We start from the raw sequence: 20,072 nt of genomic DNA, 5'->3' as shown, positions 1-20,072 counted from the left end.
GCTAGAGATATCATAGCTGTGGACAGTCTGCCTTTTTGGTCTTGTCCTCTCTATTGTTCATCCATAGGCAAAGCAAAGGAACAGATGTGGTTTAAAGGAATATTCTGAGAGGCTGGCAATCAACACTGCTCATCTCACCAGTGATGAGAGTGATGAGCCAATCCTGAAGCAAAGGAAATTTGGATATGTTCAGTATGGTGTATGAAACATGGCACAAGTCTCCTTTTTTGTGTTTGTGGTGCATGCCTACATAAACAATATCCTAAAGACACCCGATCCTGTCTGATCTTGGAAGCTAAGCAGGGTCAGCTCTGGTTACTACCTAGATGGGAGACCACCAATGAATACGAGGTGCTGTAGGCTGTATTTCAGAGAGGAACTGGGAAAACCACCTCTGAGTATTTCCTACATGAGAAAACCCTATCAAATTCATGAGGTTGCCATAAATTGACAGGTGACTTGAAGACACACAATGCAACATGAGTTTAAAAAAATATTTTTTACTTCTGAGGTAGTTTCTACCAATAATATACTATTAATATAAGGTTATGAGTACTAAAAGTTAAGTCATTTTAATTTTTTAATTTCTTTATTCTTTTTTCTCATCTTTGTTTTCAGAAATAACTTCAAGCTACATAATGGCAGATAAATAGAAGCCTATTTCCCTCTTGCACATGTTATTTTCCTGCTGCATAAAATGTGTCTGGCTGTACATTAGAGCAATATCTATATCATTCTTTCTATAGTGTGTTAGTCTGGGATATAGAGAGCAAGATTCCCTACAAATAAACAAGCAAAAGATGACTTTTTTTGTTTCATTTTGGTAGAACCTTTAAGAAGCATATACTAAGGTTGCAGTCTAGACTTAAGATCCATCAAAGTTACTGTGGCTTATCTCTGAGGAGTCAGGTGTAGCATTACAGCCCTAAACTCTACTAAGGTAGTTAACACCCTATTTTTTTTTAACTTATGCAAGTTACACAGGAATGAGAGGAACTTTCTTCTGATTATGCATGAATGAGATCAGGCAGGCATTTGTTTTAAACAGTAGGTCTGACTACAATGTCCTTGCAGAAACAAGTTCAGACTTGCACAGTTTTAGACCAAATATATTCCTTCCATTAAGGGACGTAAATGCAAGAATTGCCTCAGTATATACAAAACCCGTTCTTGTAAATTTCAGTGCACTCTACATAATTTGGGGGCCCTCTGGCCTTGTAGTCAACCTTAAACCAAGCATACACAGTCTAAACAAACACACAAGTACCAGTCCCTTTCCTACTTGCTTTAGAGTAAGCTCCCCTAAATCTAGTGGGTCTTAGTGCTGTGTAAACATGTACAATGGTGTGCTGATACAATGCCCATACAATGATCCCATCATTGTGTGGACTTTTTTCTTACCAACTGCAGGGAAGGTGGCAAAGGTAGAGCTAGATTACAGAGAGGTGTTACTAGCAGTGAAAGCAGCCTTTTTTGGGGGGGTGGGGGTGCTATGCCTTTTCACAGTTCATTTGCTAAATTGGGTATTATAAAAATAGTTGGTGTGACTGGGAGGATGTGTTAATCTCAGCAGCTTTACCATTCCCTGTAATGACTGCTTTATGTTGGGTACAAGGTAAAATGTTTTATGGTACAAGCAGGAGATTTATCCACATACATATGTTAAAGGCTGTTTGGAATGTTCTCACGTAACTGAGCAAAGAGTGCCTGACAGAGTTGCTGGATGCATCCAAAATGTAGCTGTCATTTGTACTCCCCACATAAATGCCACCCAGTTAGAAGCAGATTTTACAGCTCTGAAGGAAGGGAGAGAAATGTCAGCTACTTAGCGCAAATAAAGGCAGCTTTGAGGACCTCTTTATCTGTTTAGTTGCACCCTATGCATTCATGCAAACAAGCAGTTTATTGTAATTTGACAATTTGCCATCACACACAGTTAAAGCTCAACAAGTAATTCATCATAGCATTATAGGATTTAAAACTCTTCCCATGGTGGTTTTTGTGTGTGACTTCAGGTCATTTCTGACTTATATTTATCCTAAGGGGAACCTATTACGGGTTTTTCTGGGGCCCAAGGTCACCTGGTGGGTTTCCATGGCTGACCCGGGAACCGAACCTGGGTCTCCTGGCCTGTAGTACAATGCTTAAATATATCCAATTGTTCAGGGCAGAATAGCAGAAATATGGCTAAAATGATTCTTTGTCTAGAGAGAGAGATAGCATGACCATAAATATTTGGATTCAGACCAAAGAAAGATGCCAACTGACCTCTCATCATTTTCTAGTGGTGAAGAACCCAATTCACTGTAGTTGCATTGAAGATCTATTACAATCCATGGGAGCGGACATAATACTGACCTTAATGCAGTGTAGATTGGATTCATTAATGATTTGCTAGTCTACAGGAAGATGACTCCTCTTTCACTGCTTTTGTATTTCCTCTGTGGTCCAATTCTTTGTATAACCACTTGCAGTCTCAGCCCCTATATTCAAGCTAGAGTTGCTAGTTCTTTTTCTGTTTTTCTCACAGGGTTCACCTGCCTTTAACACCTTACCATCATGAGGAATATAAGCACATTAACTGTACATTCCAGTAAAAGCTTCCCTTGGTAAATTTCTGCCCATCACCTACCTAGTAAAAGGTCAGGAAATGTTTGTGGGTGCCTACAGGAAAATTACTATTAGGTTTTAGCAAAAAGCAAAAGCATTCCTAAGGTCCTAGAAGGTCTAAATGTATCTTAATTAACACAGAGTCTCAAAAACAAAACAAAACAAACAGCTTCATTTATATACCGCTTCATACTGCACTAACAGTATCTAAGCAGTTTACAACTGTAAGCTAATTGCCCCCAACAATCTGGGTCTCAACATATGAAAGTTGCTCTAACCAACAATTATGCTATCCAAAAGACCAGCTCCTGAGGCAAGAGTTTACTTGGGATCCTTGATATTCAGCAAAGACCTAGGCTGCATCTACATTGCAGAACTAATCCAGTTAGACCTCTTTAACTGTCCTGGCTCAGTGCTGTGGAATTCTGGGATTTGTAGCTTTGTGAGATAGTTAGCCTTCTCAGAGAGCTCTGGTGCCACAATAAACTACAAATCCCAGAATTCCATACCATTGATCCATGACAGTTTATGTGTTGTCAGATGGCATACAGATTGCTATGTTATCCTTCTAATTATAGATATCAAATATTTGAGGTTATCTCTTTGATCTAAGGAAAGTACCAAGATGTGATTAGAAGACCAATGTGATCACAAAATATAGTCTGGACTGTATGCACCTCAATCACGTACATGTCTGTACAAATCTAAGTCCCATTGAGGTCAGTTGGTCTTGCTCACGGGCAAGCAAGTAAAAGAATGCAGCTAAGGCTGAAATCCTATAGCCCACTTGCTTGGAGGTCTGTCACATTGAACTCAGGGGTTTTACTTTGAAGTAGACATGACCAGAAGGCAGTCTATGCTTCTTGCTTTGTTTTCATTCCAGTAGCACAGGCTACTGCTCTTCCAGTAATTATTTTTAAAGAACAGAAGAGAAATTCACACTGTAAAACTGAAGACATTCTCAGCTCTCATGATGAGCAGTATCATCTCCCCATTTGTCTGTAAGCTTTTGCTCCTGCCCACTTGCCATTAACTGCTGCCACAACGTTGTGAAGAGCAACAAGAGGCTCCCCTCCGAGTTGATAGTAGTGTCACTCCATCATGAGCTAGCAGGGGGTGGTACCATGCCAATTTGGCCAACAGTCATTCTCATTCTCTAGGGCACAAATACTTATCAATCTTGTCTCTGACATTTTTGGTCTCCAGGGGACTGGGTGAGAGGTAGAAAAAGAGCACAGAACCTTGAGAGGAATTGGGGAAATCTCCCCAGATCTGCAAGATGTAGCACCATGACCTTGTTTGAAGAGATGAGAGATTAACTGTAAGAGAAATTTGCTTTCCTGCAACAGAATAGGAAAGAAGGTCCCCCCCCCCTCCTGAGCATCTCCATGTTTCTGTCTAATCATTTCTGAGTTATGGTAAATTAGCTTGGGATCTTAGCTTCCTTGAGTCCCAGTCTGGGGCAAAAGGTACGATATAAATAAAGGGATGGATGGATGGATGGATGGATGAAAATCTTGTTGGGTCTTTGATACTGTGGGTCTTTGGACATCTATTCCCAAATAAGCTACAATAAATGACATGGGAGGAGAGTCAGCATGGCACAGTGGTTTGAATGCTGAACTACAGCTCTGACCTGAGATTCCCAGCTCAGCCATGAAACCCACAGGGTGACCTTGGCAAGTCACATGCTCTCAGCCTCAGGGGAAAGCAATGGCAAATATCCTCGGAACAAATTTTGCCAAGAAAACTCCATGGTAGGTTCACTTTAGAGTTACCAAGTTGGAAAAACTTGAAAAAAGGCACACATCCACATGAGGTGTGAAAGGGGATCTAAAGAGATGTTCTCAACACATTCACATGAGCACATTAATTCCATCCACTTAATTCTTATTTGTGCATTTTATTTATCAAATATTTAAGGATGCATGGAAGTTAGAGAATCAAGGCCTGAAATGAATGGGTAGACATTTTGGTGCTGTTTCCAGCCCTAGGAATTCCTGTTTGAGTTTTGCTACACACATCTCCTTAATCCCTTCTTCTTCTAGTCCTCTTCACTCATCACTAGAATGAAGTGGCTCATCTTTATTGCCCTGGAGCAGCAAGTTCAATAAAACTGAACTATTCTGTGTCTATCTCTTTAGAATCAGCTGTTCAAATCTTAGCTTGAAAAGCAAGTAAACTGGCATCCTTCATCTGGCCCTTCCACGTCAGCTGCTTGAATTATTGATTATCAATGCAAGGTTTAGAATTTTAAACTCAGTCTAAGGAGTGATCAAGATTAATAATTTCTACTCGGGAGGTAGTTGCTCTTAAAGAAGCCCATGGATTTATGTATTTCTCTAGAAAAAATTGCTGCTTGTTGTAGCCTAGGAATGAGATTTCCAGTTTGGCTTGCTCACACAAATAGGAAGTACAGAGATGACATGAGAACTCAATGAGTATTTTGATCCCACAGGCCACTGAGTGAATAAATGAGTGAATGGATGTAGTTTGATAGAAGGCTGAATTTTATAGGTTATTCCCAACTATAGTAAACCAACTGAATCAGTGGTTGTGAGACAAGAAAAATTCAACGATTCTAATATAGTTGGGATTAATAGCAGGATTCAAGGCATGATTACCAGGTCCAAACCTTGAGGAAGTTTAATAGCATTTAAGGGTCGTATTGGAGGTAAAATTTAAGAGTTCTTCCCATTGCAGTGCAATGGATAAAAAACATTGTTCTCCCGTTCTTTACTTAAATGTAAACTCTCACAGGGTTCTTTCCAGCACTAGTGACTGGTTGCAGTTGCTGCTGAATTTTGTTGGCATCTGTGGTGGAGGGAGGAAGGTACAAGCTCCAACAGGTTCTTAAACCCCCACGAGAAGTTATCCTCTCTTGACTTAAAAACCCAGGATTCCTAGCAGGAGCATGGTTTGGCAATCCTATAATTCAAAACTGGGATTAAAGTTTCATGTAAACTTTTTTTTTGCAACTTGTTTGTTCTATTATTTTTAATATTTGGTTTTATTAATGTTTTTATTGTTGTAAATAAGTTAGGAGTTTTATTTGGAAATTAAGTAGGTAAAGTGTATGGTTGCTGTACATTAAGCAAAACAAGAATTCTTTGTAGGCAAGTGCCTAGAAGGCTGCAAGCCATGCTATTCCTTCCTTGGGAGAACAGTCATTTTAGATGACTGGAAAGCAGATTGAATTTTCTAATACCAACCAAGAAATCCTCAGCAACATACTGAGCCTGAACCATTTAGTGACCATACCTAATTACTGTTGATAGACCTGTCCTTCATGAATATGTCAACTTCTCTTTTAAATCTCCAATTTGCTTCTTGAACCTCAAAGCATATTTTTTGAGATTCCTATTTATGGAAGCTGCCTTGGGACCTACTCTGGGAGATAGGTGGCATATAAACAAAATAAAATAAATACACATACACATACATAAGCATAGGATTTCCATTACCATCACTGAACTACATCTTAACTCTTTTGAAATATGGGTTCAAAACCAGGTGACAAGTCTGGAAAAGCCAAAACCAGAGTCTTGATTCAAGTGCTAGTCCCAAGCAGAGGAGCTCCTTTGAATCAACTGCTGAATGCTAAGTCAATACTTACATAAATCCCACTGACATAATGGGTCTGCCCTGATTGGGATTAACAATTGGATTTAGTCTGAAATAGCAAGATACTACCTGTTTAGTAAAATGTACCAGCCAGCAGTAGGAGGCATGTTCTATATTTCTTCACTATAAACACAGTCACAGCCTTAAATTTTCCCGATTGGTGAAAAGATAGGACATAGTGCAGTGAGTACATTCCTTTCGAGATGATTCCAGATTCAATCCTTGATATCTCCAATTGATAGCAGGCAAGAAGACTCTTGGTGGGTCGGTAAAATGAGTAACCTGCTTGTTGGGGGCAACTGGTTTACAGATTGTAAACTGCTTAGGGAGTGCTAGTTCACTGATAAGCGGTATAGAAATGTACTTGCTATTGCTATATATGATGTAAGGTCAGAATAGATAATACAAAGATAGAGGGACAGACAAGAGTGTCCTGATATAAGGTAGGTTTTTATGTTCATTTTCCATATTAGCTACAAGTTCAATGGTAATAGTAATGGTTACTAAACAGAATTGGCTGGTTTATTAAGCAGGAATTGGTCTTCATACACCACTCCTTCAAACATTTGACAATGTTGAGCTGGAAGGTGCAGCTGGCTGCCTCTTTGGGACATTATAAAAAAGAAATTTCATATAAATATCCTCTTATTGAGCTAGCATAATCCCCATTAGTCCTCAGTTCATGGATGGATGTACCTGTTAAAAGTCCCTAAAACTGTCAGATAATCTAGGCATTTGAAAATATCCCAGAATAAAATTTTGAGAGACTTGTAGGGAATTAATATGCCAGATCGTATTTTGTAGGGGCTAATGCCATAGGACAGAAGGTACACTTTGCAGAGCTTCAGTATTAGTTAACAATTTGTGGAATTACCCTCCATAGAACAGTCTTGCTCTATCATACAGAAAAACTAAAACTTCCCTGTATAAGGGTGTCTAGTGTGAAAGGGTTAAAATCCAAATTGTATACACTAGCCCCATTTTCTCATTTACAGCTGCCCAATCACAAGCAAAAACTAGGTAAGTCATTGAAATTCAAATGAGGTAGCAGCAATAAGGCCTACTAGGGTTTCATCATGAATAAATTTGCTTTTAAAAGCCATACATGTGAAAAACGCCTGTTTACTTAGAGGAACTGAGCACAGAACAGAGAGCTCAAAACAGTGTTAGAATTAGATTAATGTCTACTGAAGTTCCTAGAGGAAAGTATACCAATTCTATGAATCTATTCAGTGAGAGATCATAATATGTATCAGGATGTGCATGATTATTTGTTTAAATGTAAATTGTATAACTTGCAACTGGGTAAATCTTATTATTCCTAGCCTTTCTCTATATGTAGTTTGGGGTAACTGCTTAGGGGGAAAATCTATTTGAGAAAGGGTTAATATTTATGGCATTCAACTAGCAAAATTCCAGCATTCTGAATAATCAATGTATGTATTACTAACAGTACAACTTGTTAAAGCCAACTTTGTTAAACTGCATGGTCAAAATAATAAAGTTCATTATCTATTCAAAATGGCATTATTACAAAATATTATATATGTGTGTGCGCGTGTGTGTGCACGCGCCTGATCAGAGTAGATCTGTGACTTAAAGAACATGTCAAGTGTGACAATCGGAATGAGATATGCAAATTCACTGAGATAACTATGGATTTAAAGGTAGCATAAGTGAGAAGTCACCAAACTTCAAAGCTTCTTTAAATCTCTGTTGGTCATCCATTAATTGCAATTTATATGTAGGTCTTTATTAATTTAAACTTCAATCTTGTATACTGCTACTTCAGTCTGTGTATTTCACAATGTCCTGCTTCTCAGTTTACAAAAGATTTTGAACTATTATTTCTCACATACTAATGTTGGTAAGAAATTCAAAAGACAATATGCTGTTTTTAATGAGTTTTGAATTGTCTTCTTTAAGGCTCCTCCACAATCACAGCATGTCGCAACTTAGGTGTGTTGGGATTGTGTTCAATTAACCAGTCAGCCAGCCAAGTCTATAAGGGGGAAAAAGATACAGAAATGAAACAGATTATCTCTAATGTAAGTGCCACATGGACACAACATTTTGATGAAGAAGCATTCAAACTAGGCATTCCTGCAAATGCTCACTCAGAATGATTAAAATCCCCCATAATAATTTCGCATTCCTCAGCTGATTTTGCAAGAACGTCCCTTAAAATTCTTAAACTCTCCTTCCAAGGATTCTCACCTTTGCTTTTGAAAATGTAGTTGTCTGAGTGGTTGATCAAGGAGGAGGCAGTCAGTCTAGACTACTTTTAACATACAAAGGATAATTGAGTATGGGTGCTCTGGCCTGATAGAACCAAACAAGATATGTAAATAAGCAACAACTGCTTTCAACTGTTAATTTTTCCTTGGAATTTTATCCTTGATACAAAAGGAGCTATTGTTCTTCTGCTATAGTAAGGATGAAAGGTTGCTTTCCCAAACCAGGAAAAAGCCTCCAATTTATAGTAGGACTCTACCACTACTACTGTATACTGACAGGCATTGTACAGTGTGCTTTGAAAGCTAGCATGAAATATTGTGTGCATTTTGGTGAGCCTACTAAAGGTAACATGGTGATGGGTATTTTGTATTTTTTTAGCAGTCATTGTGATACCTACAAAAGGATCTGCTGGTTTCTTCTTACACAGTTCTGTAAGTCCTTTCAGCAGGGTAGGTATGACATAGAGGTTGAGGTAATCCTTAGCAGCTTGCCCAACTGGGATTGGTTCAATGACCACTGGAAGAAAGGAAGTAAACATTTTTAATTTAAAAGGATCAATAGAAAACTAATTAATTTTTTATGTGCTTGTTTTCCTAAAGTTAGCACTGAAATTTCAATTTGTTTTTAAATATAAACAACTGTACAGACCATGCAAAAATATACAGATTCCAGTATTATTTACAATTAACATGATTGTTTCTAGGATGAAGTTATAGAATGTATAGAATGAAAAACATCATCTCTGAAGTCAGGGTTAATCCATGGGATAATGAACAAAGACAGTCCTTTCCAATGGAACAGGTTATAACATGGTAAACATACAGTTGGTATTTCTTGATTATATGATATCCATTTTCACTCAAAATGTTTAGATGGTATCTAGCTATCTGTTCCTCAGGTAACAAGACTAGAAATGACTCTTTAGTTTTCATGCACACATATTCTCCTTTACTTTGTGTGTATAATGTAGTATTTTAATTTGAAGAAAACATGCCCGTTTAAATGGGAAATCTTCCTGACTCTGCAAACCAAATCCTGCTTTCAAGTGAAGTTCAGACTGCAATCGGGGAAGGTTCTAGGAATAAATGCATTCTTTGGTCCAGGTTTTATGTTCCACAAGTCAAATAGGGCAGAGAAATATGTGCATGCATGATATCATGTGTAGAATTGATAAGATGAGCATTACACTCATCCCTCCACATTTGCAGCTTTGACTTTTGCAGATTTGATTATTAGTCGATTTGATTATTTGCGGATTTGAATATGCTCTCTCGCTAGGAATCTCTAGGTCCTCTGGAGAAATTGTGCCAGAAGATAACTATAGAGTTGCACTGGAGCATCTAAAGATTCCTAGAGAACTTCTCTAGGCATTAGTAGTTCCTGCGACATGATTCTATGGTCAAATTCTGGCAGATGTTTACCACATCTTTCCTCTCAGGTTAAAAAAGTATTGTTTATTTATTTGTGTTTTTTTCACTTTCATGGGGGTCCTATGCCCCTAACCCCAGCGAGGGAGGGAGATGTGTATAATCTAACTTTGGGCCAAAATAAACTGAAAATAATCCAGTTTGAGACCACTAGACACAGAATGCTGGTCGAGTGCATTCTGACATGTGTTTCATCTGCCAGCATTATCTCATTTCATTTTGTATTGTCTCATCACAGGTTTTTTGAGGTAAAGGCATTCAGGAGCAGTTTACTATTGTTGCCTTTTGTGCTGTTGACTAACTACAGTTAGCTAAAGTGCCACTGAAATTGTCTCTGACAGATCCTCCACTACAGCTGCTGTCCAGTAGACATTTCACACATTTAGTCTGGATCGTGAGCAAAAGTCAGTTAGAATTGGGAGCCTATCAGCAGCACTGCTACTGGAAACATAGCCTCATACCTCACAGAAGCACATAGTCTCACCACCATTGAAAGGTAGTCCCAAGGTGGGACAATAAATTTGCCAGACCCTAAAATGGCATTTTAGACAACAAACCTGGCCAGATTCTACAGCCAGGTCTGTACTTTCTGAATTAAGTTGCTTCTTAATTATACCTAGCTGTATAAATCAGAACCATCATTGACTGTGCAATCCTGTATACAGCTATTCAGAAGTAAGACTGCTGCATTCCAAAAATCTTATTCTGAGTTTAATGCATCAGCACTGGATTGTAACCTGAATTTTTTTAAAAAGTTATCTGGGACTGTGAATATCTACAATATTTGGAAAAAAGAAGGAAATAATGCCTTGACAAAATCTGATTGTTTCAGTATATAGATTTTGATCCAAGGCGCTTCACACATGATCAAATGCTGTAAAATATGGAGTTAAGCCTAGACACCAAACTGAAACGTAAACATTTACATACCTTCAGAAAACATGAACCGGATTTCCCTTTCAGCTGATGCAAAGTCGGCACTGCCATGAAGTCCATTTCTCAGATCATCTGTTCCATAGATTGCTCTTAAACTAAAAATGATAGAGATATGGGCCCTTGGTATCTGCTAGGGTTCAGTTCCAGGACTTCCCATGGATACCAAAATCTGTGGATGCTCAAGTACAGTTACATATAATGCCATAGTAAAATGGTGTTCCTTATATAAAATGGAAAAATCAAAGTTTGCTTTTAGGAATTTATATTTTTTGGAAAGATTTTAATCCATGGATGGATGAATTCGTGGATAAAAAAATCCCTGAGTATGGATGACTGACTGAAGTCCCATGTCTTCATGGAAGTAAATCCCGTTGACTTTAATAAGCTATATCTCCATGTACAGGCATACAAGTTAAGAACCTCAGTCACTGATAACGCAGTAAGCAGAGTAATAGCAAACAATTTGTTTAGCCTTATTTGGGTTTCAGCACAAAATAACATTGTCTATTAAACGTGTATCTAACAGCTCTTGCCAAAATGGGCAGCATAAAACCTGTCACCCTGTTCCTCTTACTCTCTCAGATAACTCCCTCCTTTTCTGCAAAAACTAACTACTACTAATAATAGATGATTCCTAGCTGGCAGAAATATAAAAACACCACAGTGTGTCTTACATTGCTTAGGCCATTGCTTAAGTGGACACAGGCCTTATATTGATTTGGCAACTAAGTACATTATTTAAACTGAACATGTGAAAAGATGGCCAAAGTCCTAATGAATTATCTGAAATGCCATGACTGCATTTCTGCACTTATTTTGCCAAATAAAGGTTGCAAAATTGAGATCATAACTTCCAGTAGCCTCACTGGACTATTTAGAGAAAAGGGTTTGTAAGTACTAAGAAAGTTACCTGTCAGGATATGTTTCCCTAGCTACTAAGCTACTTGAGGGTCCAAGCAGGTTCTTCCAGTAAGAGATTGCTTGATGCCGAGCAAGAACCATTGCAATTAAAGGCCCAGAACTCATATAAGATGTTAAATTAGGAAAAAACATTTTCCCATATTGTTCTACGTAGAAGTTGCTGCATTGCTCTGGGCTGAGTTGGAGTTTTCGTTTCTATTAAGAGACAGACAGAGAAAGAACCTCTTAAAACCACTGTTCCAAGACTGTCAAGTACTACCGTTTACATTAATGCATTGCATTACAGAAGCATTTCAACACACTCTCCAAAGCTTATTCAGCATATGATGCAACATTAACTTTATTTAAAGGTCTTAATCCTGAGATTCCTGCTAATGGCTGGAAGTTTTAATGCAGCTTTGAAAACAAGAATCAAAGTTGCTTTGACACTTGGTCTTGTACAGCTTATTTGCTCTCTCTCTCTCACGCTAATTTCAGTGATGTGCAGTTTATGAATCTGAGCCATTACTATTCTGGTATTTGAAGAGCAAGAGTAACTACTTTACAATCATTGGGTCCATGCGCAAGAATTTCTTCAATTTCCTGATTAATCATCATTTTATCTCTAACCTTTCAGTACCCTTCCAAAAACTGTTGAGCAAAACGTGCACTCTAGCTTCAGGCACACTTCCACCCTTGGTATTCCACTTAGGTCAAATGGGAGGTGTAAAACTTGTGACTAGATTTTCTGTCATTCCCTCCCACCCTTCCTTGTGTAGTTGCAATCTGTTTGGGACTGTAGCAAGGGGGGTGGGGTGGGTTAAATCTCTCCCTACCATCACAGTTCCATGGGACAATCTGTTCCCCCCTACTACATTGCTATTAGTTTCAAGGTAAAGATACTGTACTTCAGACCTTGATCAATGATCTCCAATTAAATACAGGGAATTACAATTAATCTAGTTAGACCAGGGTATATCACCACCAGATTTAAGCTGAATTTCAAAATCCCTCTCAGTTCAGACTTTTGGTATCAGTGCTCCACAGCAATCTGCAGTGGGGGGAGCTGGGTGTTAAAAACAAAAATGAGAGGTTCCTCCTACTTTTAGTTCTGGTCTCACCTACAACTCATATCAATCTTCCTACTTCAGGCATGCAGTCTTAACATGCTGATGGGTATATGGCCACAACTGAACACTTCTATAAAGCTATGGGCCACTTTTGTCATCCTGTTATTTCTGTTTCTCCTTTTCTAGGCACTAGTAGAACAACTTCACACAGACAATTTCCTACATGCGGTAAACTTCATTCACCTGTACTTTAAAGCAACTGCTACAGCATATAATGCTTATATGAATCATATCAAGAATAGACAGTTGTTTGGAAATATAGAGTAGTAACTAGATTACTCTTGGTTTCTCTACTCTCCATTAGAAATCAGATTGAAATCTGTAACAGAGGGTACGTTTGATCACTTTGGGAGCCATTGTATAAAGCCAATATACAAATAAAAAGATAAACAAATCGTCTGAAGGAATATTTACATTTGCATGTCAACACACAAATGCATAACAACTGAAACTCTCTCCACTAATTATAGATTTTAATTAACATGACTCACGGTGCTTAAAGTGTAATACCCCCAGTTTATAATACAGCGATCTTGATATTAGTATTTTTACAACTGGAATGCAGTACAGGGATATTTGGGGAAGAACAAAAATATGTACTGTTTGGTTACCAAACTCACAACAGTGTTGTCCACAAGACAAATGTCCAAATCTACATTGTGATAATACCATTATTAGGCAATAAAAAAGCACAAAAATCTCTGCTTGCACAGATCTCTTAATCAGTCAGGGATTTTAAAAGAAGCAGGTGGGGAAAAGCATGTCATTTGCATGTCATATTGAGACATTATGAGAGGAAGGCCTGGCAGACTATCACATTAGGTTTGACAGTTGCACTCTTTGCCTGACAAGAAGACCTGTGGCCTCAAAAGTCTGTAGTGATTTCTGTGCCTTTCTCATTACCCTAATAAAGATATTACCACAATATAGATTTAAGGATTTGTTTAGAAACCCAAAACCAGTTTTTCCAAAGTAACAGCTATACAATAGCAGCATCTAGTGGTCAGTTTTAGGAGCTTGTTCACTGTTACAAGACTGTACTTCCAAAATTATTTATCTTATCTGGTTATGGAAGCAACATTCAGCGGTAGCAGTCTTACACGTTATGAATAATTTGTCAAGATATGTAAACATTGGAGATATTTGTTATAATGGTTTGTGGATGTGTTATACAACAAATTCAAACTGATGGCTGTCTATTCGTTTTGAATTCCAGTATTGCCTGGTAGATAAGTTAGATTTAGAACTTTGAAGCATTTCCAATTGTTATTTGCAATATTTCCTTTTGACAATAACAAAGGCATAACTATATCGCAACAGTTGATTAAAGAGTATATGTTAATTCCTTCTGTAGTGTAAAGGTAACTTTTAATTACTTTTACAGTAACTAAACCAGGGAATCGTACAGCCCTCTAAATGTTGCTGGACTGTAGGTCTTATCATTCCTCACCATTCAACCATTATTAAAAGACTTACATACTATGAACGAAAAACACTTCTCCTTCATCCTACATGCAAATTTAATACCTAAACGTGTATTTCAAGTTGAAAAAACACTATCCTCTATAGACCTCCACCACCTCCTTAGTTTCCACACAAATTTACTCTTCAAGAGAAATATGAAGACAGGGCAGAGAGATTTAAAAGAGCTGTTCAGGCAGGTCAGCAATTGAAAGAAATTAACTCTATGCTGAAGTAGGACCAAGATCTTTTCAACCATCTTATTTTCTAATTTAAAACATATTTCACTTTGTAGTTGTTTATGCAATACTGTACTATACACTTTTCAGGTTACCTGAGTAATGGTGAATCCTGATCTCAGAATTATATCTTCTATTTCTACTTCTTTGTTGATGATATCTGGCTTAATGATTGCCAGGGTCCTTTCAACATAGATTTGAGGTTCAGGCATCAACATCTGCATTTTTGCAGTCAAAATCCAAGTCTTCTTTTATCACTGAAATGATACATTTGTTAAGTGGATTGCATTTACTCTTCTGTTGGGAGAATGGAAGCGTAATTGATTCTTCCAAGATTATATTGTGTTAGCCTAGCTGTCTAACCACACAACCTTGTCCTATGTATATTTGCTATAAATGGAAGTTTTCCTGGAATCGCTGGGTTGATAGGCACACTTGGGGCACATTATCCATCACCCAGAGAACTAAAGCCTACAAGAAGGCAATTGTTGTAGTGTGCCTTCAAGACATTTCTGACATGGCAACCTAAGGTGAACCTATCACGGGGTTTTCTTGGCAAGTTTCTTCAGAGGAGGTTTGCCACTCCTTCTCCTTAGGCTGAGAGCATGTGATATTTTTGTTCAGAGGATGTTTGTCACTGCCTTCCCCTGAGGCTGAGAGTATGAGTTGTTCAAAGTCATCCAGTGGGTTTTATGGCCAAGCTGCGAATCAAACTCTGGTCTCCAGAGTCATAGTTCCAAGAAAAATATAATGACTAGAAGAGACCAACCTAAACCCATTCTCGACTACTTGGTGCTTCCTTCCTCTATCAATGCCAGATAGAAGAGTTATGAGAACTAATAACGATGCCTGGATTTGTTTTTCCTGCTCTTCTCTCCAATCCCCTTTCTTCTTGTGGATTTTATTTATGCTAAAAATAAATAAATAAATAAGGGCAGAGACACCCTTTTCTAAAATGCCACTTTAGCAGCCTTTTTGGGGCTGTATAAAAATTTTCAAACAAATGACTTCACTCAAAAGTAGCTCTTGATTTAAACATCCTGCCAAACCACCTCTTGCATATTCCTTGCCTAAGAAAACCCAATGAAATTCACAGGGTTGCCACAGATTTACTGGCCACTTGAAGGCATCTAATTATCTATCTATCTATCTGTACATATACATCCCACTTAGAGTATTTTTGAGATGGTGGAATTAATGCTATAGTATGCCTTTATGGTTCTGGTTTTAAGAACTGCGTAACAGGCACAAATCAGCAGATGGTCCAGTTATTGCCTAGAAAAGTGAAAGCCAGTGTGGCATAATGGTTTGATTGCTGGACTATGACTCTGGAAGCCAGGCTTTGAATCCCCACATAGCCATGGAAACCCACTGGGTGACCTTGAGCAAGTCACACCCTCTCAGCTTCAAGGGAAGACAATGGCAAATCTCTTCCGAACAAATCTTGCCAAAAACCTGTGATACATTCCCCTTAGGGTCTCCATAAGTAAGATAAAATAAAGCCCTATGTGGCTCAGGTCCAGGCAATTTTGCTGACTGTATCTAATTGTATCTTCCCTTCTCTGTAAAAAGGGAAGAACGAGACAAGAAATCCAAGAAATTCAAGCCAAGTTCAAACCAAGGGAAAGGATGCTCTATAGAGGGAAAAAAGAACATAATACAAGAATAAGAAGAGATAAAAAGACGCTGGAGGCAAGACACAGAAGAGTTATACAAAAGAGATGAGGGAATGAATGAGATTTGGAATGAGGAGCCATATGAAGATGAACCCCAAATTCTAAGAAGTGAAGTGGAATCTGCAATAGAGGAAATGGGGAAAAATAAATCACCAGAAACAGATGATATCCTAACTGATCTGCTACAGTGCCCACAGACAGATGCAACTTTAGTGCTAACTGAATTATGCCAACAAATATGGAAAACTAAGGGGCCAGGCACACCTACGTTTTTTGCATGGAGAGATTCAACTCTGTGAATCGATTCAAAATCAATTCATTGTTCCCATTACATTGTAAGGCAGCGAATCTTTCCATGGCATTTAAATCCAGTCTGAAGTTCCCATTTGCCAGCGTTCCAGATGAAAATGGAGGTGCATCCATTTACTGGATGGTGGCTGCACAATCCAAATCGATCTGATAGCTTACTCACACTATCGGAGATGTGGATCACTGCGGTTCTTAAAAAAAGAAATGCTAAGTGATCTGGTGCCAGATTTACCAGTTTAAATAGGCTTTTCGGTTGGCCCCCTCCCCCATGCAAACTGAACCAAGTACAATTGTTGCAAGTCTGAATGACAGGGAAATAACCCAGTTTCCAAACTGGGTTATTTCATAGTGTGAACAGGGTCATAGAGACGGCCAACAGACTGGAAATGCTCAATATACATACCAGTCCACAAGAAAGGAGATACGAAAGACTGATGCAACTATAGGGCAATAGCACTAATCTCACATTTAAGCAAACTAATCATCACAATTTTGCAGCATAGACTCCAGTCATACAAGGAGAAATACCAGAGGTACAAGCAGGATTAGAAAAAGAAGGGGCACTAGTGATCACATTGTAAATATGTGATGGCTAATGGAGCTCAACCAAGAATTCAAAAAAGAAAAGAAAAAGAAGAATCGCATGTGTTTCATAGACTACAGCAAAGCATTTGATTGTATAGATCACAAAAAGCTATGGAACTCAATCAAAGACACTGGTGTGCCACCACATCTGATAGTCCTGGTGAGGAATCTGTATCAAGGACAGAAGGTCACCGGCAGAACAGAATTTGGAGAAACAGAGTGGTTCCCAATTGGCAAAGGGGTCAGGCAAGGCTGCATCCTATCACTGTACTTGTTTAACTTACATGTTGAAAACATCATAAGAAAAGCAAAATTAGAATCAGAAAAAGAAGGAGTTAAGATAGAAGGAAGCAATATTAACAACCTAAGATACACGGACGACACCATAATATTAGCAGAAGACATTCAGGAATTGGAACAGTTAATAAGGAAGGTCAAAGATGAAAGTGCAAAGGCAGGTCTGATGCTGAACATAAAGAAGACAAAAATAATGACCACAGAAGAAATACACAAATTCAATCTAGACAACGAGGAAATTGAAATAGTTAAAGAATTCTCATATCTAGGATAAAACATTGACCAGAATAGAGACTGCAGTTAAAAAATAAGAAGAAGACTAGGAATGGGAAGGGCAGCTATGAAAGAACTGGAAAAGATACTGAAGAGAAAAAAAACATACAACTGATCATTAAAGTCAGAATCATTCAGGCCATTGCATTCCCAATTAGAATAATAGAATTATAGGTGTGGTACAGATCGCCCTTTTGCGCCATGCTGGCACCGATTTTAGGGTTGGGACAGTCCCTAAGCTTAGTATGGTGCAGTGGCACTGTAATGGTGGTGTCCCATCCATATGGGCGCCGCCATTGTGACACCATGCATGTGCCGTGTCCAAACGGTGCAGCACGGGCGTGAGGCCTCTGTTCCGCCCCAGGCTGCTTATGGTGGCCTGGCGGTTGGGAGGAAAGGAGCTCCGAAATGGCCAAACCAAATGGCCAGGCCGACGATGCAGAAGGGAAAGGGGCCGGCCCTTTCTCCTCTGTAGCACTGGCCCTGCTGGGGTGTACTGGGCACCTAGGCACCCCTTTTCCAGGCCAAAGAGAAGAGGCATTTTGCTGCTTCTCTTTGGCTTGGAAAAATGCCAGACCGGGGCTGCCGGTGAGTACCATGCCATAGAATCATAGAGTTGGAAGAGACCACAAGGGCCATCCAGTCCAACCCCATTCTGCCATGCAGGAACTCTCATTCAAAGCATACCTGACAGGTGGCCAAAGAAGGAGACTCCACTACACTCCAAAGGATGCGGGAGCTGGACAGCAAAGGAGGCAGGCAGAAAGAAAAGCAAGTCATTTGAAATGTGGTGCTGGAGAGGAGTACTTAGGATATGTATGCTTTCCCTATGGCTATGGGGCAAGGACTGTCCTTTGTTTTAGTACATCCAGGGGGTGGTTGGTATGGAAGGGGGATTGTAGGATTAGAGATCACTATATGCTATTTGGACAGTTAAATGATACGTATGCGTGTGTGTGTGTGTGTGTATATATATATACAGTATATATATATATATATATATATATATGGGTATTTAATAATAATAATAGAATTGGACCCCATTGTCAAAGGCTGCATCCCCATTGGAGAGATAACCCGGTTTGGCACCGCTTTAACTGTAATCTGGCTCTTTGCTATGGAACTCCCAGAATTCCATAGCCTTGAGCCACAGAACTCCAACTCCCAGAATTCCATAGCCTTGAGCCACAGAAAGAGTTAAAGCGGTGCCAAACCGGGTTATCTCTCCAATGGGGATGCGAAAAGGGAGCACTTACTAGATCTGACGAGGCCTGCAGGGCCCAGGCACGGTTGCTAGGCAACCGGAGAAACTCCACTCAAAGCCAGCAGCAGCTACGGCAGCCGGCGGGGTCCAGTTTGAAACGCGCGCGGGCTTTTTCTTTTTATATGTCCCTCTTCTGCTCAGTTTTGGCAACGAACTTGGAGAGGATGAGAGAGAGAGGGGGGGGGGTGTTTCAAAAACGCCCTCCATGTTGAGCATGATTAAGGAGCAATGGTTTATTTTAAGTGCTTTTAGGCATTTATTTGGCCATGTCCTACATCTTGCAGTGCCTTGTCCTCCTCAGGATGACCAGGCGTGCCCTCCTTTTCCAGGACATGTCCTGCATTCCTACCTTTTCTCCAGGAGGGATTCCAATGTCCTCCATTTGGGGCATGGCTAAGAAGCCTGGATTTATATTTATATTAAGTGGTGCTTGCTTTTATTTGGCCCATGTCCTACATTTTTCCCTTGAAGGTCCTCCACTTTGTGAGGTCTTGTCCTCCCTTGCGGCTGTGACGTCTGGTCAGGGTGCTTATGCCCTCCGTTGCTGTTGTTGCTGCTGCTGAGTTTGCAAGACAGGAGCAGAGCTGAGTGGCTTGTAGGTCTCCCATTCAAAGGGCCACCATAAGTCAATGTCAGTTTAATTAGGTATTTATACCCTGCCCTTTGGCCCTAAAGGCTCTCAGAGCAGCATACAATTTATTATTATTATTATTATTATTAATTAGACGGTTCCCTGCCCTCAGGCTCACAATCTAAACAGACAGGACACAAAAGGAGGAGGGAATGGTGGAGGGAAAGGGGATGAGGTCCAGCATTCTTCTCTCCCTCTGAGGCCTGGACCAAGGCAGATGGACTGCAGGGAGGGCTCTGCTTCTTCAGGCTGGCCCTGGTGGAGTTCTGCCTGCCTTTTCATGGTACAGTTCTATGGTACAGTCAGCCCTCCATATCCACAGATTCAGGCATCCACGGTTTTAAAATCTTGTTTAAAATATACAAATTCCAAAAGGCAAACCTTGATTTTTGTCATTTTATATAAGGGACATGATTTTACTATTTGTTGTATTTAATGGGACATAAGCATCCACGGATCCTAGAACCAAACC

The 20,072-nt window shown here is 39.3% G+C and overlaps 1 protein-coding gene across 2 annotated transcripts; it reads right to left on the bottom strand.

The window, feature by feature from the left end:
• Positions 1 to 6,672: 6,672 nt before the first annotated feature.
• Positions 6,673 to 19,021, bottom strand: NME5 (NME/NM23 family member 5). Of its 2 annotated transcripts, none has more exons than XM_089502628.1 (6): positions 18,962 to 19,021; positions 14,661 to 14,822; positions 11,746 to 11,951; positions 10,830 to 10,930; positions 8,870 to 8,988; positions 6,673 to 8,236 (listed from the first exon to the last, which is right to left on the bottom strand). In XM_089502628.1, exons 2-6 carry the CDS (start codon positions 14,787 to 14,789, stop codon positions 8,156 to 8,158), a joined length of 636 nt encoding a protein of 211 aa, XP_089358754.1. In that variant the 5' UTR covers positions 14,790 to 14,822; positions 18,962 to 19,021; the 3' UTR covers positions 6,673 to 8,155. The 2 variants fall into 2 exon arrangements, with proteins under 2 accessions (XP_089358754.1, XP_089358831.1); XM_089502705.1 differs by lacking the exon at positions 18,962 to 19,021 and adding an exon at positions 18,393 to 18,435.
• Between the last annotated feature and the right edge of the window lie 1,051 nt (positions 19,022 to 20,072).

This window comes from Sceloporus occidentalis, unplaced genomic scaffold (assembly GCF_023333645.1).
Source record: "Sceloporus occidentalis isolate IW3139 unplaced genomic scaffold, rSceOcc1.0.p SCAF_1, whole genome shotgun sequence".
NCBI classification, from domain to species: domain Eukaryota; kingdom Metazoa; phylum Chordata; class Lepidosauria; order Squamata; family Phrynosomatidae; genus Sceloporus; species Sceloporus occidentalis.
The sequence above is the reverse complement of the archived record's forward strand: the minus strand, read 5'-3'. Positions and strand labels throughout refer to the sequence as shown.

Bases quoted from the DNA above. Each gene is read 5' to 3' on its own strand.
- NME5 (XM_089502628.1), bottom strand. From the start codon at position 14,789: ATGCAGATGTTGATGCCTGAACCTCAAATCTATGTTGAAAGGACCCTG. The intron at 11,952-14,660 runs GTAACCTGAAAA...GTCTCTTAATAG, and splicing joins CAGGATTCACCATTACTCAG to AAACGAAAACTCCAACTCAG. The intron at 8,989-10,829 runs GTATGTAAATGT...CCTTTCTTCCAG, and splicing joins CCGGTTCATGTTTTCTGAAG to TGGTCATTGAACCAATCCCA.